Genomic DNA, 18,333 nt, shown 5'->3' on the forward strand with positions numbered 1-18,333 from the left:
CCCGGCTGTGACGTATCAGCACCAGCGTCATGGACGAAGCAGCGAAGAATCAACATGCGAATAAAAGAATAAACTCAGTCGCAGAGAAGCGGAGATTAACGCCGGATTAAGCGCGCGGTCAACCAGGTCAGAAACACGCTATTATACATAAATATTATGGTGAATTTACGACGTTTATGACGATGTTTGTCAATGATGACACAGGTGAACGCTGCAGCGCTGCACCTGAGTCTGTGCGCTGTGTCATTTTAATATTCCCATGATGAGATCACGCGATATTTGCTGAAAATACGTCCATATGCGTGACATCTATTGTTGTCATGATCTTAAAGTTGTGTTGTTTTTTTAAATATAAAAATATTTTTATACTTTCAAAATGTTTCAATTCAATAACATTTTTGATTGTATTGTAGTTCAGGCAGAATTCTGCTTTAGTTTATTATCCTATAATACGTAGTGTATACAGTATTTCAGGGATTCCAAAGCACTGGGTCGGGACCCATAGATGGCTCACAGGAAAGGTTTTTTGGGTCCCCAAACTCATTTACAGAATTTCTCCAGCCGTTTAGTGAACATTTGTATGTTTATATTAAACATCGTTTACAAATGAATGTGATCTTTCCTTGAAGATGAAGTTTGTGTAAACAGTGAGTTATTGACGGTGGTAACGCTCTCGTTCTCTGTCGATCAGCGACCGAGGACGACGTGAACAATGAGACGTTTGTCCAAAAAGAAAGCTCTGAGTCTGGTGAGGGAGCTCGACGCTTTCCCCAAAGTCTCAGAGAGCTACGTGGAGACGTCGGCGTCAGGAGGGACAGGTGAGACCAAACAACACAACCATTCAAGGGACAGAGAATCACCCAAAAACACATTTTATTTTGAGGTCACATGAGTAAGTATATATATATATATATATGTAAACGTTGTGATGATGTAGTTTTGTTGCCCTCAAAGTGTCACTGATTGCCTTCTCTGCCATGGCTCTTCTGGCCGTCCTGGAGTTCTTTGTGTATCGAGACACGTGGATGAAATATGAATACACTGTTGACAAGGATTTTTCCAGGTGTGTGTGTGTGTGTGTGTACGTTCACTTCATTCTATTATCATTTCAACTGATGATTCATTCATTTGTTGTGTAAGTGGACAATACTGTAGTGGACACTCATGTCACACAAACGTTGGATATTTAAAAATAGTTCAACTAGCAGTACATTGCACTATAGTGTACTTATGTACTGCTCAGTATAGTATAGTAAAAACATAGTATAGTATAGTGCAGTACTATGATAAAGTAGAAAGCGTATAATATAGTGTATTGAAGTACAGTACAGTATAATATAGAGTAATATAGTAAAGTATACTAAAATATAATGTAGTGTAGTATATTATAATATAGTATAGTTTAGTATAATATAGTGTAGTATAGTATAGTGTAGTATAATATAGTATAATATAGTATAGTGTAGTATATATAGTATAATATAGTAAAGTGTAGTATATTATAGTATAGTGTAGTATATATAATATAATATATTAAAGTGTAGTAAATCCTGCTGCTGAATGTGCGACTCTTGTGTTTTCCATCATTTTCAGTAAACTGAGAATAAACATTGACATCACAGTGGCCATGAAATGTCAGCGTGAGTTTTTACACTTTGTTTTTCTCCACGTCACAGAGACTAAAATAGAAATAAAGTAGATATAAAGTGGATATAAAGTGATATAAAGTAGATATAAAGTGATATAAAGTAGATCTGCTGATGATTTAATGATTAACCTCGTCGGTGCAGATGTTGGAGCAGATATTTTGGACATGGCCGAGACGATGATCACGTCCAGCGGCCTCAAGTACGAGCCTGTGAGTGAAGAGTGAAGAGCGAAGAGTGAACGTCGTCTTCACACGAGTAACATTGTTGTTTTTCACTGATCCCGTTTCCTCTGTGTCTCTTTAATCAGGTTATTTTTGATCTGACTCCACAACAGAGACTGTGGCAAAGGTGCGTCACCATGACACCCACACAGATATAGATTATACATCATAGATTATAGATTATATATATATATATATATATATATACGGTGGCAGTTTAGTGAGCAGCTGTTTGTCCTGCAGGACGCTGCAGCTCATTCAGAGCAGACTGAGAGAGGAACACGCTCTTCAGGAAGTGCTTTACAAAACGCTGCTGAAAGGAGTTCCCACGGCGCTGCCTCCACGGTCGGTGTTTTAAAGCTCCAGTGTGTAACTTCTGTCACTCACACACAGACACACGCTGAAGTGTGTGTGTGTGTGTGTGTGTGTGCGTGTGTGTGCGCAGGGAGGACGCCTCTGTGCAGCCGCTCAGTGCGTGCAGGATACACGGACATGTGTACGTCAACAAGGTGGCAGGAAACCTGCACATCACTGTGGGGAAGTAAGAAGAACAGAGCATGTGATCCACATAACAGTGAGTTGGTCTGTTTTAATGCCATTACTTTGTTTCCTTCAGGCCTTTCCAGCATCCTCAGGGACACGCCCACATCGCAGCTTTCGTGAGCCACGACAGTGAGTGACATAATCACTGTGGTAAGTGGAGAGAAAGCTCTACGTTTACTCCCGCTCTCCTCCTCCTCCTCCTCCTCCTCCTTTGTTTCAGCGTACAACTTTTCCCATCGCATCGACCATTTATCTTTCGGGGAGGAGATTCCGGGGATCATCAATCCTCTGGACGGCACAGAGAAAATCACCTTTAACAGTGAGTCACTGCAGCGCCTCAGTCTGGTTACACTCAAATAAGCGCTCAGCGATGAACTTCAGCTTCAGTGAAGAAAAAGGACATTTTTGTGATTCCACCACAGACAACCAGATGTTCCAGTACTTCATCACGGTGGTGCCGACCCGGGTCAACACGTACCAGATCTCTGCAGACACGCACCAGTTCTCTGTGACGGAGCGAGTGAGTCATAAGTGAAGAAAAGCACGGAACGCCATTCTATCAGGGCTCAAGCCTTTTCATATAAAATGAGATTATTTGGACGGGAATTGTGACGTGATTGACGGTGTCAGAGGGAATGCTGGTTTTCTTTACGTCATTATTCTCATTTTCATTCAAAAGGGGGCGCTACAGAGCCCGGGTGAGACGCACAAGTCTGAGCCCTATGCCAATATCGCTGACCTCCGTGCAAAGTTTCAAGAGTTTTTATGCTCGTTAACTTCCTCAAAACGGACGCAAAGACACGGAATAATGAGAATAATAATCTGAAGAGAAACAAGAGGATCAAATATTAAACTGTGTATCGTTCCGTTGTTTTTCCTTTTTCCTAAGGAGCGGGTGATAAACCACGCCGCCGGCAGCCACGGCGTCTCCGGCGTCTTCGTGAAGTACGACACCAGCTCTCTGACGGTGACGGTCAGCGAGCAGCACATGCCGCTGTGGCAGTTCCTGGTGCGACTGTGTGGGATTATCGGGGGAATATTCTCCACGACAGGCAAGTCGCCCCGTAATCTAAGCGTTGTAAATGTTGCACACTTGACCTTGTTCATTCATTATTCATGTATTCATGTATGAAGTGGTGTGTTCCGTCTGTGCAGGCATGCTTCACGGGCTCGTCGGCTTCTGTTTCAACATCATTTGCTGTCGCTTTAAACTGGGAGTGTACAGACCCATCGAGGTGAGTCTCATCACGGGATTTATTTATTATATAACTTTTATTTAACTACGTTGAGATCAGCAGCAGCAGATGTAACATAAAACTTTTCTATAAGAATAATATGCATCTTTGAGTAACCTTGGGTCAAGGTTGACATCCCGTAATCTCTCACTCTTGTGATTTAGGCCCAGATTAACAGCTTGTTTTACTTAAAAATAGCAGCCTATTTAGACCCCTTAGTTAAGTGCGGTGTCCCTCAAGGCTCCATATGGGGCCCACTACTTTTTTCTTTTTCTTTTCGACTCAACTGGTTGCAAAAAATGATTTCAGCCGAGCTTTAAAGTCATTCAGTGTAACAAGGACTTGAGATTTGAGTTGAGATTACTGAAAATCTACTCGCCCACTTCAGTTTGTACTTTGGGGAACGAGAAAATTGCAAAACATTCATAGACCGGAGATTCCAGAGAAAAGAAAAGAAAGTCTTTGTCACACATTTACCTGGACGTATGAATGAATGAATGAATGAATGAATGTGTCTCACACGTGCAGCTTCACAACCAGACCAACAATCACCAGATTCCTCCGCCGGCTGAAGACGTGCCTCACGAGTAGCTGCCGTTACCGCGACCTGTTGGAAATGAGACATTGTGTTCTCTGTCAATTGTTGTTAAAGTTGTAAAATACACATCATTGTATCAGCAAGTTTATGACTTTTAGTTGTTGGTTTTTTTACTTACATTTGCTTGAATTTCTTGCTTTTCTTCTGGAAACCAGGCGATGATAATGAAGACAACAGCAGACACATTGTTTTGGTTCTTTTCTGGTTTATTTCAGTTTTGCCAAGCAAACTTGAATGAAGTGCTGCCAGAGCAGAGGAATCGACATGTTGCAAATGACACACAGAAAGAATAACATGACATTATTGATTATGTGTTTGCCGTTTTCGCCCTGAAAGCTCCGTGACAACAGTTCTGACAAAGCCCAGTTTGCTCGCTGGTCCTTTAAGGTTAAGTTAACAGTTAACCGTGATTACAGACAGACGTGGGCTTTGCATAAACATTTATTTAGTTTTGTCCCTTTTTTTTTCACCCCCCCGTATATAAAGGCTCTTAACAGTTGTATTTGTATTCTGTCAAGAGTCGAGCCAAACAACCCGCATAATAACACTGTCCAGTTTTCTTGAAACTGTTTATTTAGTGAAAGTCAGACTTGCCCGTCACACGTTTTAACACTTCTGGTAGACTCTGTCGGAAGCCCTGTGGTACAATCCTGTCAGCCGAAGTCAACAGTCAAATACATTTTCTTTTTTTTTGGTAAGTCTATAAGAATAAAACGCAACTTTCGAGTATTTACAGAGCCTCCAAACTGGGGTCAAGGTTGACCGACCGTCAAGTGGAGTCCCTCATTTGTGATTTAGGCCCAGATTAACATGTAGTAGATCATTAACAGCTTGTCTTGCTTAAAAAATAGCAGCCTATTTATCCCTCAATTAAGTGTGGTGTCCCGCAAGGCTCCATACTGGGCCCGCTACATATACTGTATATATTTATTTTTTTTAAAGATCATTTTACTTTATACATTACAATCTTCATGACTTCATAATCTGTCCCTTTTACCGACCGGTTCACAAATACCGTTCTTTTTCTTTTATATAAATAAAACTGAAATATCCAGTTTGCAACAGAATTCAACAAGCGCTCAAAACGCTGATGGTTGTCAGGTGTTAGGATTCCATTTAAGTCACGGGGGGTCACTCTTCTATCCTTCTCCGTCCATTTTTAACAATTAAAAGACTTTTTAAATCAATTTTCCGAGCTGCGATCGTTTCTCATCTCGTTAGCCGATCGTCAGAAACTCGGGAAACAAATGAAAAATCTCTTCCTACTTCTGGATTCAGGAGGATTGAAGAGTTTTTCTGTGACTCAAGAGGAACACTAACACAACAGAGGCACAAAATCTTTGACGTGACATGGAAGTCCTGACGCCACCTCACTGATATTAGACTTATCCACTGAAGTCATTCCTCAGACTCTCATTTAAGACTGTTGTGTTTGGCATTTCCTTCACGATAATAATAATTGATCTTTTTCACCTCAACCCTGAAATAACATGGAAAAATGTGCCCTCGTCTGCTGAGGTACGTCTTAGAAAATCTAGTGGGAAACATTGTACAATATGTCAAACTGGGATATACAAATAAACTCCACTCTGGTGAACTCTTATTTATATATAATACACTGCCAAGGTCTACCACGTAATATTTAGACGAGCCTTTGACACAAGTATAAAGATGTAAAAGTAGTAAACTTAGTTTCAGTACAAACCGCTGTACAAACGGGCAAAAACGTGGATGAGCGTTCAAAGACAAACAACGACGATCCGTTCAGAGACGTGGTGAATGAAGCTCAGCAGCAGCAGCAGCAGCAGCAGCAGCAGCAGGAGGAGGAGGAGGAGGAGGAGGAGGAGGAGCACATCTGTATGTTCTCACAGCTGGAGCGACCTTAGATTTAATACCATTTTAATGCCAGCTAACGTCTGCGCGTGTGATCGTAAAAAGGCAGTAGATAACACGTGACGCAAAGACAAAGACATACAGACGTCCAAATCAGAGGAACGAGACGTTCCAAAACCGTCCTCCGCAGAAGCTCTGCTGCTTTCAAGTACGAGAAAAATCTAAATCAAAATCACCACAAGGCGACGTACGTCGATTCAAGAGGAAGGAACGCGATGGCGTGGAAAACGAGGTGGGAATCACACGGGGAATTATTGTTGCATATATAATTGGCCACTTTGAGAAGAAGAAGAAGAAGAAGAAGAAGAAGGAGGAGGAGAAGAAGAAGAAGAAGAAGAAGAAGAAGAAGAAGAAGGAGGAGGTTCAGAATGAACGACAACACTTGTTTGAAGGCGTAAACAGTGCAGCTCCGGATGATTTTCCAAATTATCTAATCATTCATGGCTACTAGACCCATTTTTTTGTTTCTTTTTTTTGTGAACCATCCTGAGGGCTTCACTCGTCGAGAGTCCTGCCTGAATCCACGCCGGAGGACGAGGATCTGAAGCTTCCTCCTCGTCGTCGGACGGACGGACAGAGTCTCCGAAGGTTCTGTCCTCTGATCGCTGAAGGCGAGGGCTGCCGTCGGCGAGGAAGACTCAGTCGTTCAGGGTGCTGGACGCACGGAAGTACGAGAGGAACTTGAAACAGAGGTTGACCACAAAGTACCAGATGTTTCTGGCCATCTGGGACCGAGCGATGAACACCCGCCAGATGAACACCACCAGCAGAGTGTTGAAGGCGTAGCGGATGTTCCTCAGTCTGTGGAAATGAACAAGGACAGAAAAAGTCTGTAAATGACAGTGAAACGTTCACGCAAATAATATCAGAAATGATCAAATCCTTAGAGTCTCCAACTAAAGATTGGATATTTTAATGGAAATGAATCAAAATGTCTTATTTTTTAATCAAACTACTAATAATAATAATAATAGTAATAAAGAAAAACGTATTTAAAATGTAAAAATATATGGATTCAACATATCCGTCTGTCTTATAATCATAAATAATAAGAAAATGAACCAACATAACATTTTTCTACTTCATTTCTGAAATGATGAATACGTGCACATACTTCCTCAGGTGTTGCCTGGCAACGGGAATGTCGGACATCTCCTCGTTCAGGACGTACTTCTTGGTGCCGATGCAGTAATTCTCGATGTACTCGGGCCAGTTCAGCTGACGCACGTCAAAGTTAAACGTCTGACAAACAGAAAAGAGGAAAAAACATCAACATGAAGTTCCACGTCCCAACACTAGAGGGTGCAAACGGGACACAATTCATCCTTTTAATGTAAAAAATCACAAGGAAAAGCCTTATTATCGTCATCATCATTATTAGTATTATTATTATTTGCTTAAATGCTTAAATGTGTCGAGGTTCTCTCCTGATTTGATGACATCAGGAAGCAGCGTGGCATCATGGGAATTGTTTTCACTGCAGTTAAATGTGAAGAACAGAACAGTACAACCAGCTGCTGTTTCAAAGGTTTTATATTTCATTTAAATACGTCATCCTTCATTTTTAAGTCCCACAACAGTCACTGAAGTTGAACGTGATGAGAATAATAAGCTAAGGTGGGACGTCAGCGGTACCTTCCTGTCCTCGGGCGTTAACTGGCCCAGCAGCATGCTCATGTTGTCGGAGTTCCAGTCCCAGTCCTGTCTGCTGAAGTACTCCAGCAGACTGATGGCCTTGTGAAGACGATTAAAGATGCGCATCATCCTGCAGCGACGGGCGAGACCAGGAGAAGAGGTTTTAGGACACAGCAGGACTCAGGTTTTAGGACACAGCAGGACTCAGGTTTTAGGACACAGCAGGACTCACTGTGGTTTCTGTCCACACAGACGCAGGAAGAGGTCGTAGATGAAGGCGGGGAACTTGTGGCTGACCATGGTCCAGTACTGGTAGATCAGGTAGTTGGAGGTGATGTTGGCGTTGGGTCTGCGGAAGGCCTGCTCCAGCGGGTTCCTCTTAAAGGTGGACATCACATGATGCTCTGTGAAAACAGAGAAGATGAAACATATATATATATATATATAATATTCTGAATGTAGGGTCACAGAAACAAGAGAGCAGCCATGTGGCTACACATCACACACACACACACACACACCAGGTCAGTTTCCATGGTAACAGCCATGTAGTGGCTGCAGGGGGCGAGGATGACCAGATGTGAGGAGACAGTCAGCTGTTGTCACCGTAACCTTGAGTTGTCCGCAGTCAAGCATCAGGAAACCAAACCTGAGCTTCATGACATCCCATAATATCCCAGTGATCATAATATCTTTAATCTGCTTTCATTTCAGTCTAATGGTGTCTGTTGCTCCGTGACCTCTGACCCTCGGCCCTCAGATTAGCTTCATCCCTCGCTCTCACAACACGGAGTCACAGCGATGAGACGTAATCCCACCACGAGCCAGCTGTTTGCTAATCTGAGAGGAAAGACACGGACGCGGGCGCCCTTCTGTGTCCTCTGTCCTCGTCTGAAGTCTGTGTCCTCGTCTAAAGTCTGATTGAACCTTTAAATTCTGCGCAGTTTTTTTGCAATTTGTTGCCATGGTTACTCGCAATGCTTAGAAAAGTCCCAGCACACCGACTAAAGGATGTGTGAGAACTCTGGAGGAAGGTCTCTGCAGAGCTCTCTGTTAAAACCACTTTATTACCTTTATTAATAATAATAATAACAGTAATAATAATGATAACAGTAATAATAATAATAACAACGATAATAATAAAGTTATCTAACAGAGTGTAAAATGGAAAATAATCTGATTAAATTAAGGAAGCATGTTTTTTATTCCATCTTCCACCTCCTTCCAGCAGAGGGCGGCAGACACACACACACACACACACAGGGACATGATGGTCTGTCACAACAGTGGATGATTGATTTGTGATGATGATGATGATGATGATGAAGATAAAGCAGGAGGAGGAAATAAAAGTGGTGAGAGCAGCTTCCTGTTTCCTGTTTCCTGTGTGTGTGTGTGTGTGTGTGTGTGTACGTACCGATCTCTCCCCAGTGGAAGGGGTTAATGCCGCCGGTGGTGCAGTTGTAAACCAGAGCAGTTTTAGGTCTGTGAGACGAGCAGAGAGACAACAGCGTCACAACAATGTTTCATCGTCCATTTGTTTCAAATAATCAGTCAAATGAAAATATTACAAATATTCAAATAACAGAAGCTGTGTTTGTTTGTCCCAGACTGATGAAGCACTTCCTGTCACTGATGAAGCACTTCCTGTTCATCAGTGACATCAAAACTATCCAAACTGTCACTGACAGACGAGGAACGCTGACTTTAATCCTCACAGATGAACGCTAACTCCTCCCCCTCAGGTAAATACAAACACACGTTAGTCTATATTCTCTTCACTTGTCGTGTTAATATTTATTATTATTTCTGCGTTTGCTGCTGTAAACGTCCTAAACGTCAGGATTAGATTTCAGCTTCTTAAATATTTATCTTGTCACAGACAAATCATTAAAAACAGAAGCGTTGACATGGACGCGAGGACACGATGTTCTCACGCGATCAGATCCCACGTTCAACTTTATCTGGAGTCTTAAAACAACAAATAAAAGCATGAAATGGAGGATTTGACGGCTCACTTGTGCACAGCCGTGTACCAGCCTGCAGCCAGCGTGAGGTTGATCACCACGTCCACAGGGATCAGGTCGGCCACGGCGTCGTTGTTGGCTCTCATCGTTCGCAGGATTCCTTTTCCCGCCTGGAACACACACACACACACACACACACACACACGGTTTCTTCACCAGACACCAACAATCATCCAGAAACAACTCAAACTTCGTCGTTTTAAAGAAACTCACAGCGATGAAGACGCCGCTCGGCCCGTTGAAGTTGTCAATCCAACCCTGGAGAGCGAGAAAAGAGGCGTGTGTTAATCCTCAGATAATAACCCTCTCATCACTCACTTTCACTCACATGACCGCTCGCTGCAGACCGCTTAAATGTGACTGTTTTCTACGCCGCGCGGTGGACTCACGGGGAAGGGTTCCTGCCAGCTGGCTCCCACGATGGAGGGTCTGATGATGCCGATGTTGAGCTTGTCCTGCTCCTGCTGCACCACGTACTCCGCCAGCGCTTTGGTGTACGTGTACGTGTTGGGTCTGTCGCCGATGAGGCGCGGCGTGATGTCTCGCACGATGCTGTCGTCCATCCATCTGAGACAAAGACAGTGACGCATCAGTCACACACACACACACACAGACAGATAATCCAAGATAATCCGTGTCAGAGAGTACGAGATAAAGCTTCGAGACGTCGACTGTGATGTTTGACCTGTGTGTGTGTGTGTGTGTGTGTGTGTGTGTGTCATTATAAAATCTGTAAACATCCAAAAAAAAATACAAAACTTAAACTGTGATTGTTTAAAAACTGTCAAATGTATCAAAACCTTGATTTAAGTGACAAAAGTCTCAGGTCATGTGACGACACTGTGGCGCTCCAAAGTGGGCGGGGTTCTGATCGTTTTTTCCACATGTGTGTGTGTAAATTACTTTGCGATGTTTGTCGCCATGGTAACTGGAAACATTCACGTTTTGATACAAGGATGTGTGTGCGTCAAACTTTGTGATGGAAGCAGAAACGTGGAAGAATACGAGCACAACTGTTCCAACACTGAGAAGGAACTTCACTTTTCTCTGTGACACTCAAACATCAGCAGTGATGTAACGCTGATGACTCCGCCCACTCACTCCAGAGACTCGATGAGCTTCTTGGGCTCGACGGGCGGCGGGTAGATGACCTCGTCGATGTGCTTGCGGTTGCAGTTTGCGTACGCGGTGGAGACGTGGATGAAGGCCTCGAGGTGATGCATCTGCTGAGCCAGACTGAGGAGCTGCTGCGTGCCCAGGACGTTCAGCTGCAGGGCGTGTCTGTCACACACACACAGACAGAGAGAGAGAGGGAGACAGTTTAACTGTCTGTCTGTCACAGAGAGAGAGTTTAACAGTGTGTGTGTGTGTGTGTGTGAGGAGAGCCAAAGATGTGCATGAGATAAAAGGCTTTTTTTAAAGAGGGTGTTACTATCTCACAATCTGCTCTTGTCATTCATGTGAAAACACACACTTTCTGCTTTTCCACATGACAACAGGACCAGGACCAGGACCAGGATCCAGCTGGCAATGAACTCAGGAGACACAACAACCCTGAAGAGCTCTGATATCTAATCTGTACAAGAACTGTTAGTGAAGATGCTGAGGTCACACTGTGTCATGTGGTGGGTTCTATTCAGAGATATACAGAGCACACACACACACACACACACACACACACACACACACACACACACACACACACACACACACACACACACACACACACACACACACACACACACATTGTGTCCTGGAATAACCTCCTCCTCTTCCTCCTCTTCCTCCTCCGTTCCCTGTCGCCTGTAATGAGCTGGTACCACCTGAGCACATGTGATTCATGCCAGTGGATCCAATCGCCCTGATATTAGACCTGACATTAGACCCGACATTAACCTGACATTAGACCTGATATTAGACCCACATTAGACCTGACATTGATTAGACCCGACATTAGACCCGATGACCTGACATTAGACCTGATATTAGACCTGACATTAGACCTGATATGAGACCTGACATTAGACCTGACGACATTAGACCTCCGATATTAGACTCCGACATTAGACCTGGACATTAGACCTGATATGATTAGACCCGACATTAGACCTGACCCATTAGACCTGATTAGACCTGACATTAGACCTGATATTAGACACATTAGACCCGACATTAGACCTGATATTAGACGACCGACATTGGACCACGAGACCTGATATTAGACCCTGATTATTAGACCTGAGACCCGATATTAGACCCATTAGACCTATTAGACCCGATGGCTGAGACCTGAGCATTAGACCTGACATTAGACCTGACCTGACATTAGACCTGATATTAGACCTTACATTAGACCTGATTAGACTTGATATTGACCTGACATTAGACCTGACATTAGACCTGATATTGAGACCCACATTAGACCTGACCTGACATTAGACCTGGATATTAAACCTGACATTAGACCTGACATTAGGTCTAATATTAGACCTGATATTAAACCTGACATTAGACCTGATATTAGGTCTAATATTAGACCTAACATTAGACCTGACATTAGGTCTAATATTAGACATGATATTAGACCTAATATTAGACCTGATATTAAACTTAACATTAGACCTGACATTAGACCTAACATTAGACTTGACCTGATATTAGACCTGACATTAGACCTGACATTAGACCTGATATTAGACCTGACATTAGACTTGATATTAGACCTGACATTAGACCTGACATTAGACCTGATATTAGACCTGACATTAGACTTGATATTAGACCTGACATTAGACCTGATATTAAACCTAACATTAGACCTGACATTAGGTCTAATATTAGACCTAATATCAGGTCTCATACAGAGACTTCCTAATTAGGAAATATAAGGAGGTCTCTGTATGTGGTTTTAAAGAGTGACGCGGTTTGTCGTGCGCTCACTTGAGTTGCTCGTCGAAGCGGATGGTGGCGGCGCAGTGGAAGATGACGTTGATGCAGGCGGTGAGCTTCTCCACGTCCTCCGGGCTGATGGCCAGACTCGGCTGCATCATCTCGCTGCTGATGGGGACGATTTTCTCGTGGAAGTCGGGGTTGTCCTCGCGCACGCGGTCAAAGAGCTGCAGAGACAGAAGACACACACGGTCACGTGAGTCAGTGTTTGTCATAACATATACGTCAGTCTTTTCTTTTTGCTGTGAAGTGCAGCTGCACTGCAGGGTTCTCAACCTGTGGTCAGGAGGAGGCCGTTGTTTTAAACTGTCAACGCTAAATCTGGTGTTTGTGTAAAACTCCAGGGTTTTTTCTACATAAAATTAATTTGAAATGATTAATACACGATTTTAAATGTGCAGTAAACTGTAAAAAACGTCCAGATATTTAAAGTTATTACTTTCTGTTCCTTTTATGGTTAAAACTGCATTTGTAGATGAACTTATGAAACTTTCCTTTTATAAGAGACATACAAAGCAAACAGAGTTATTAACACTGTCTGTCTGTCTGTCCGTCCGTCCGTCCGTCCTCTGGCTGGGTGCCATGTGAGCCGACACGTGCTGTGAGGCCAGGTTAGGTTGTGGTTTCAGTCTCAGCTGCTCACGCGGTCACACAGAAACTCCGTCAGTTACTGTCATTACGTTTCATTACGTTTCGTTACGTTACGTTACACTATGTCACGTTACGTTACACTACGTTATGTTACGTTACACTACACTACGTTATGTTAAGTTACGCTACACTACACTACGTTACGTTACGTTACATTACGTTACATTACTGTCGACTCTTCTGAGGACGACAGTTTTACAGTGTGTGTGTGAGCGGGGACAGAGCAGCGAGGTCATACTCATGAATGAGGCCACAGATCGCGACCTTCACAGTGGTTCTTTGTCGCGGGCGGAGAACGGCATTGTGGGATGGTGGCATTGTTTTGCTGTTTGGATGATAAGTGTTGTTGTGCCAGGCTGCTCCGGCCCACTCTGAGCAGGAAGACAAAGCGCCGCCAGTCTGTGTTTCTCTGACTGTCTGTGGTGATAAAGAAGTGTCTTATAATATCAGGTCACAGCTCTCCTCTCTGTGACTCAACCAGGAGATCAATCCTTTCACAGAAACCCAACACTGATGGCACTTTCTCTGAGCTGCCGTTTCTTCTCTAACTGCACTTTAACAGCACTGAGCTCTCGTCGCGGCGAGCCGACGCGACCACAGGGACAGAAGACACTGGAACTTCAGGGAAATGTCAGCCTGACGTGGTGTTTGGAACGAGGAACACGGACTTTCACACGTTCTTTGACCATGAACCCACTTCAGATTCACTAAAACGTTCAGAGAAATAAAGAACCATTAAAGTCCCGGCTTACTCCGCAGACCTCCATGATAGCATCTCTAGCTCGTTTCCCCTCTTTAACTGTAACTGTGACGCTGAATAACTGTAGAGAGGAAGGTTTTTCTAAAAGTGTGTCAGACAGAAGCAATTAGCAGCTGCACCTTCAGCAGTGACCTCCATTTCCTGACACGCGGCGGATAAGCGAGTCAGAATCAGAGGACGAGAGCGGGAACGCCGACACGCGGCGCTTTTTCCTCGTCCACGGACGACGCTGAAGATGAGATCTGTGAGGGAAAGTGTGAAGACGGACAGACAGACAGACGGACTGACTGACTGGGAGTGGTGAAGGACTGAAGGGACGATCGGTACAAACGTGATGACAGTAAATGTAGATCTGGGGCAGCGGCGTCGTGTTCCAGGCGTTCAGACGCTAAGCTGTCAATCACTCAGCGGTTGCATCAGGACGATGATTGTCACTAATTATTACTGTGTAATAATTAGTGACAATCATCATGTGCGTGACAGAGAGCGACAACGTTTTTTAAATTCCTGGAGTGCAGAGAACACAGGTGGGACTAGTTTCCTGAACAGAAGCAGCAGAGACGGCGTCACATGACGTCTGCTATTTCAGGAATGAGCTCATGGTTCGTGGTGAGGTTTTAGTTTAGATTAAAAAGTTAGCACGCTTAAATAAATACATGTAAGAAGAACACTATGAGAGGAAGAACATCATCTGACCACAGAGGTCTGAACAAAGGAAACAGTATTATTTCATTTCATGAACCTTTGGTGCACGAGTTCTGATCAATAATCGTCCACGAGGCGTTCAGGGTCAACGTCTTCTACAAAGGTCACGCCCTGAAGCGTAAAGTGCTCTCTTTCCTTCTTCGAACATTCCACCTCCCACCTGAACCCGTCCCTCACAGACAGACAGACAGGCAGACAGGCAGACAGGCAGGCAGACACCGCTCAAATGTCAGAGTCAGCGCTCGCTGACGAACACTTTCCTATCAGCGTGTCCTTCTCCTGCTCGGGGCAGCTCCATCGGACAGATCTGGAGGTGGTTACCTAGCAACCGGTGGTAAAGGAAGATACTGGTGTGGCCTGAAGGAGGAAGAGGACGACTCACCGTTCCCCTTCATGAATTATCCTCATTCTGAGAAGAAGAGGAACAACGACCAGGGAACGACCATGAATACCAAGTGGTACTCGAGGCCTCGTCGTGGAAATTTAATGACATCACTTCTGGACTGAGAGCCTGTGTGTGTGTGTGTGTGTGTGTGTGTGTGTGTGTGTGTGTGTGAGAGTCCTGATAACAGACACTGTGAGAATGAGACGAGCAGCAGATCACTCACACATCCATATCAGTGAATATCAGTGAAGGGTCAAAGGGTCAAATACTCTGTTATTTAAAGGTCATCAATAAAAGAATAGAACACTTTTGTTGTCTTCATACAGATACAATGGAATCACATGACTCATCTGATCCAGTTCAACAGGCTGACATGATTCTGATATGATTCTGCGTCAAATTGAGCAGAAAACAACCTTTTAACTGAATTATCACCGAATCCAATCCATTTAATTTATACATTTAAAAATGTGTGCTGTATAAACATAAAACATTTAAGACACACCCAGAGATTCAAATACATAAAAGAACTCCAACAAAGACTAAAACACCAAAAGACACCAGATATGACGTTTATATAAACTTATTAAAACACTTAACACCGCTCTAATTGTTCACTCAGACTTCTTTTCTTCTGAAATAAAGTGGAGAGTTAAGTTAAGTTAAGTTAAAATGGAAAAGAACGTGTAACTTGACACTTTTCTCTCTGTTGAACAGCGGGAGACTTTTATTGTGTCACAGACACCAGGAGTCTTATTTGATTGCACAATAGTCGTCAGCTTTGACACGTTGTCCCCATATTGTCCCCGTTGGTCCCCGTGAGTCATGTGACTGAGCTCAAACACTCGTGTTGGTGGTTGGTTACACAATGGCCGCCTGTTATGAAGTTTAGTCTGACGACACAGATCCAGCGACATAAATAAATGACTGTCATTGTTCGTCTCTGAAAATATGTTGGAATTCAAAAATCACCTGCGTCACTCGTTGTTTCACAATAAAATAAATGAGTCACTCTTTTAGTATCAGGATGATTAAGGCTGTCACTTTACACTCCAAACACAATATTCACCTTCAAATACGTTACGTTAACACCAAAATGTGCTCATAAAAGTACAAGCTGTAAATATCAATATCAGTCCTTTCCATTCATATGAAATATTCATTTTTAACCCTTAAACTGCCAGGTTTGTTTTATGATCTAAAACACAAAAAAATGAATTATTCTTAATATACTTCAGATTAGATTATTGCAGCTGGTTTATGTGAAAGATTAGCACAAACATTTGTTTATTTGTCAGGTTTCATAAAATACTCAGCAGCTGCAGCAGCGACAGCACCTTGGAGATGCGGGAGACGCCTTCTTATCCAACGTTAATTAACGTTTTCACATAAACCGACGTAAAAGCAAAGCAGTCAATACTTTCATTTTATGATGAAAAATAATTATTTAATGTCGTTTGTGATCAATAATGAAGAGTGGACAGCATTAGCGTGGATGCTAACTCAGCATCCATCCACACTAAAGAACATTCAGTGCAGAACAGAATCTGAGGTGCTGAGAGATGAACGCAGATGAAACTGATCGTAGAGTTAATTATTAGAGCCCGAAGAGGGAGGAACCTACTGTCCTGCTGACGTTATTATTATTATTATTATTATTGTTGTTATGATTATTATTATGCAGAATCTATCGTGTCCAAGTCGCACACAGTTGTTCCGATTTTACTCGGTAAACTCGCTGCTCTCGTGATTCTAAACTCATTTCTAATGTACGTCCATTAGCTCCGCCCACCCAGAGGTTGGCCATTTTGTAAAAACAAAAACAGATAGTGTTGAAGAAACTCGTTAAGGGCGTTTTCTCTACCTCAAAGGGGCGTGGCCTCAGTGGCCTCGTTAAAATGGCAGGAAAAGTACTTTTGGAAAACTTTAACATAAACAGAACGACATGAACTCTCTCATAGCTCCATAGCGCCCCCAGAAGTCAGGTCATGGTCAGACAAAAGTTTGTCGTGTTTATTCCAAAGTTTCTTGAGGAAATTTTGGGGAATTTTTGCCGTGACAGGAAGTGAGAAAAAGGTCTGCTATCATGTCAACGTCGTGTTCCGATTTTAACCAAACTGATGATTCCAAACTCATTTCTCAGTTTTTATTATTATCTGGTTTCACATGGAGGGGCGGGGCATGGTGGCTCAGTGGTGAGAACCCTTGCCTTTCCAGAGAAAGACCTGGGTTTGTGACCGGGCCGGACCAGGACCGTTCTGGACAAGGACACGGTCAAAGACTTTGAACCTTACCTTGGACTTCATCATGTCGCTGACCCTCTGCTGCATGGACTGTCCGGCTTTGGGTCTGACCAGGACGTAGAGGGCTTTGACCTCGGGGCACGACCTCAGCAGCTTCTCCACCAGAACTTTGCCCATGAAGCCCGTGGCTCCCGTGATCAGGACGCTCTTGCCGGCGTAGTATTCTGCGATGGAGCCCATGCTGCTGCAGGTGTCCGTCAGTCTGCTCGAACCGTCCGTCCTGTGTTCTCCCGACCCGTCGTGGTACTGGGCTTCAGGCCGCTCCTGCAGAAGGAGGCGGAGCATAACAGTGAGTGACATATGCACTTCAGTTGTTTGTGCTTTGACCTTCAGAGAGGCGGAGGAAACGTGCTAATAATATGCAAATGAGATGAATATTCAGACACAGAGTTACAGAGAGAGGAGAATGTTCACGGTCAGTCTGACGACACACACACACACACACACACACACACACACACACACACACACACTGAGCGTCTGAACAACGATGTTGACCAACGTCTCACAAAAGACTGCAAGACACACATTTACCTAAGATAAAGTGACCCAGACTTGCCCTTCAGCGTCCCTCCTCCTCCTCCTCCTCCTATCACGCCTCTCTTTTCTTTTGTGTGACAGCTTTAACTGGATCAGTTGCTGTTGTAATGGACTGTGTCTGCTCTCCAGTAAATCTGGAGCTGCTGCCACTGCGTCGCACACATGTGTGTGTGTGTGTGTGTGTGAGAGTTCATCTAAACACAATCATTTGTATGAGCGCAGTTAAAGTCACAGTTCTT

At 43.6% G+C, this 18,333-nt stretch overlaps 2 protein-coding genes across 7 annotated transcripts in view; one reads left to right on the forward strand and one right to left on the reverse strand.

The window, feature by feature from the left end:
* Nucleotides 1-8,893, forward strand: LOC122766560 (endoplasmic reticulum-Golgi intermediate compartment protein 2-like). Of its 4 annotated transcripts, none has more exons than XM_044021524.1 (14): nt 1-126; nt 692-818; nt 955-1,063; nt 1,594-1,640; nt 1,791-1,858; nt 1,957-1,997; nt 2,114-2,215; nt 2,316-2,411; nt 2,487-2,542; nt 2,634-2,732; nt 2,812-2,933; nt 3,303-3,465; nt 3,569-3,648; nt 8,489-8,893. In XM_044021524.1, the coding sequence occupies exons 2-14, from the start codon at nt 713-715 to the stop codon at nt 8,537-8,539; spliced, it is 1,140 nt and encodes a 379-aa protein (XP_043877459.1). In that variant the 5' UTR covers nt 1-126; nt 692-712; the 3' UTR covers nt 8,540-8,893. The 4 variants fall into 4 exon arrangements, with proteins under 4 accessions (XP_043877459.1, XP_043877458.1, XP_043877460.1 ...); XM_044021523.1 differs by lacking the exon at nt 8,489-8,893 and adding an exon at nt 4,177-4,329; XM_044021525.1 differs by lacking the exon at nt 8,489-8,893 and adding an exon at nt 4,177-4,329 and having other exon boundaries at nt 2,836-2,933.
* The window catches only part of si:dkey-97m3.1 (fatty acyl-CoA reductase 1), a 27,774-nt gene continuing 13,875 nt past the window's right edge, over nt 4,435-18,333 (reverse strand). For all 3 annotated transcript variants that reach the window (XM_044021522.1, XM_044021520.1, XM_044021521.1), the window contains exons 2-12: nt 17,546-17,818; nt 12,742-12,917; nt 10,903-11,082; nt 10,191-10,368; nt 10,015-10,059; nt 9,793-9,911; nt 9,192-9,259; nt 8,007-8,178; nt 7,775-7,904; nt 7,254-7,381; nt 4,435-6,940 (exon numbers count right to left, since the gene is read on the reverse strand). In XM_044021522.1, the coding sequence (XP_043877457.1) occupies nt 6,778-6,940; nt 7,254-7,381; nt 7,775-7,904; nt 8,007-8,178; nt 9,192-9,259; nt 9,793-9,911; nt 10,015-10,059; nt 10,191-10,368; nt 10,903-11,082; nt 12,742-12,917; nt 17,546-17,734 (1,548 nt within the window). In that variant the 5' untranslated portion in view covers nt 17,735-17,818 and the 3' untranslated portion in view covers nt 4,435-6,777. The remainder of the gene's footprint in view (nt 6,941-7,253; nt 7,382-7,774; nt 7,905-8,006; nt 8,179-9,191; nt 9,260-9,792; nt 9,912-10,014; nt 10,060-10,190; nt 10,369-10,902; nt 11,083-12,741; nt 12,918-17,545; nt 17,819-18,333) is intronic.

The sequence above is a fragment of the Solea senegalensis genome, linkage group LG3 (genome assembly GCF_019176455.1).
Source record: "Solea senegalensis isolate Sse05_10M linkage group LG3, IFAPA_SoseM_1, whole genome shotgun sequence".
NCBI classification, from domain to species: Eukaryota; Metazoa; Chordata; class Actinopteri; order Pleuronectiformes; family Soleidae; genus Solea; species Solea senegalensis.

Bases quoted from the DNA above. Each gene is read 5' to 3' on its own strand.
- LOC122766560 (XM_044021523.1), top strand. From the start codon at position 713: ATGAGACGTTTGTCCAAAAAGAAAGCTCTGAGTCTGGTGAGGGAGCTC. The intron at 2,412-2,486 runs GTAAGAAGAACA...TGTTTCCTTCAG, and splicing joins CTGCACATCACTGTGGGGAA to GCCTTTCCAGCATCCTCAGG. The intron at 3,649-4,176 runs GTGAGTCTCATC...TCACACGTGCAG, and splicing joins GAGTGTACAGACCCATCGAG to CTTCACAACCAGACCAACAA.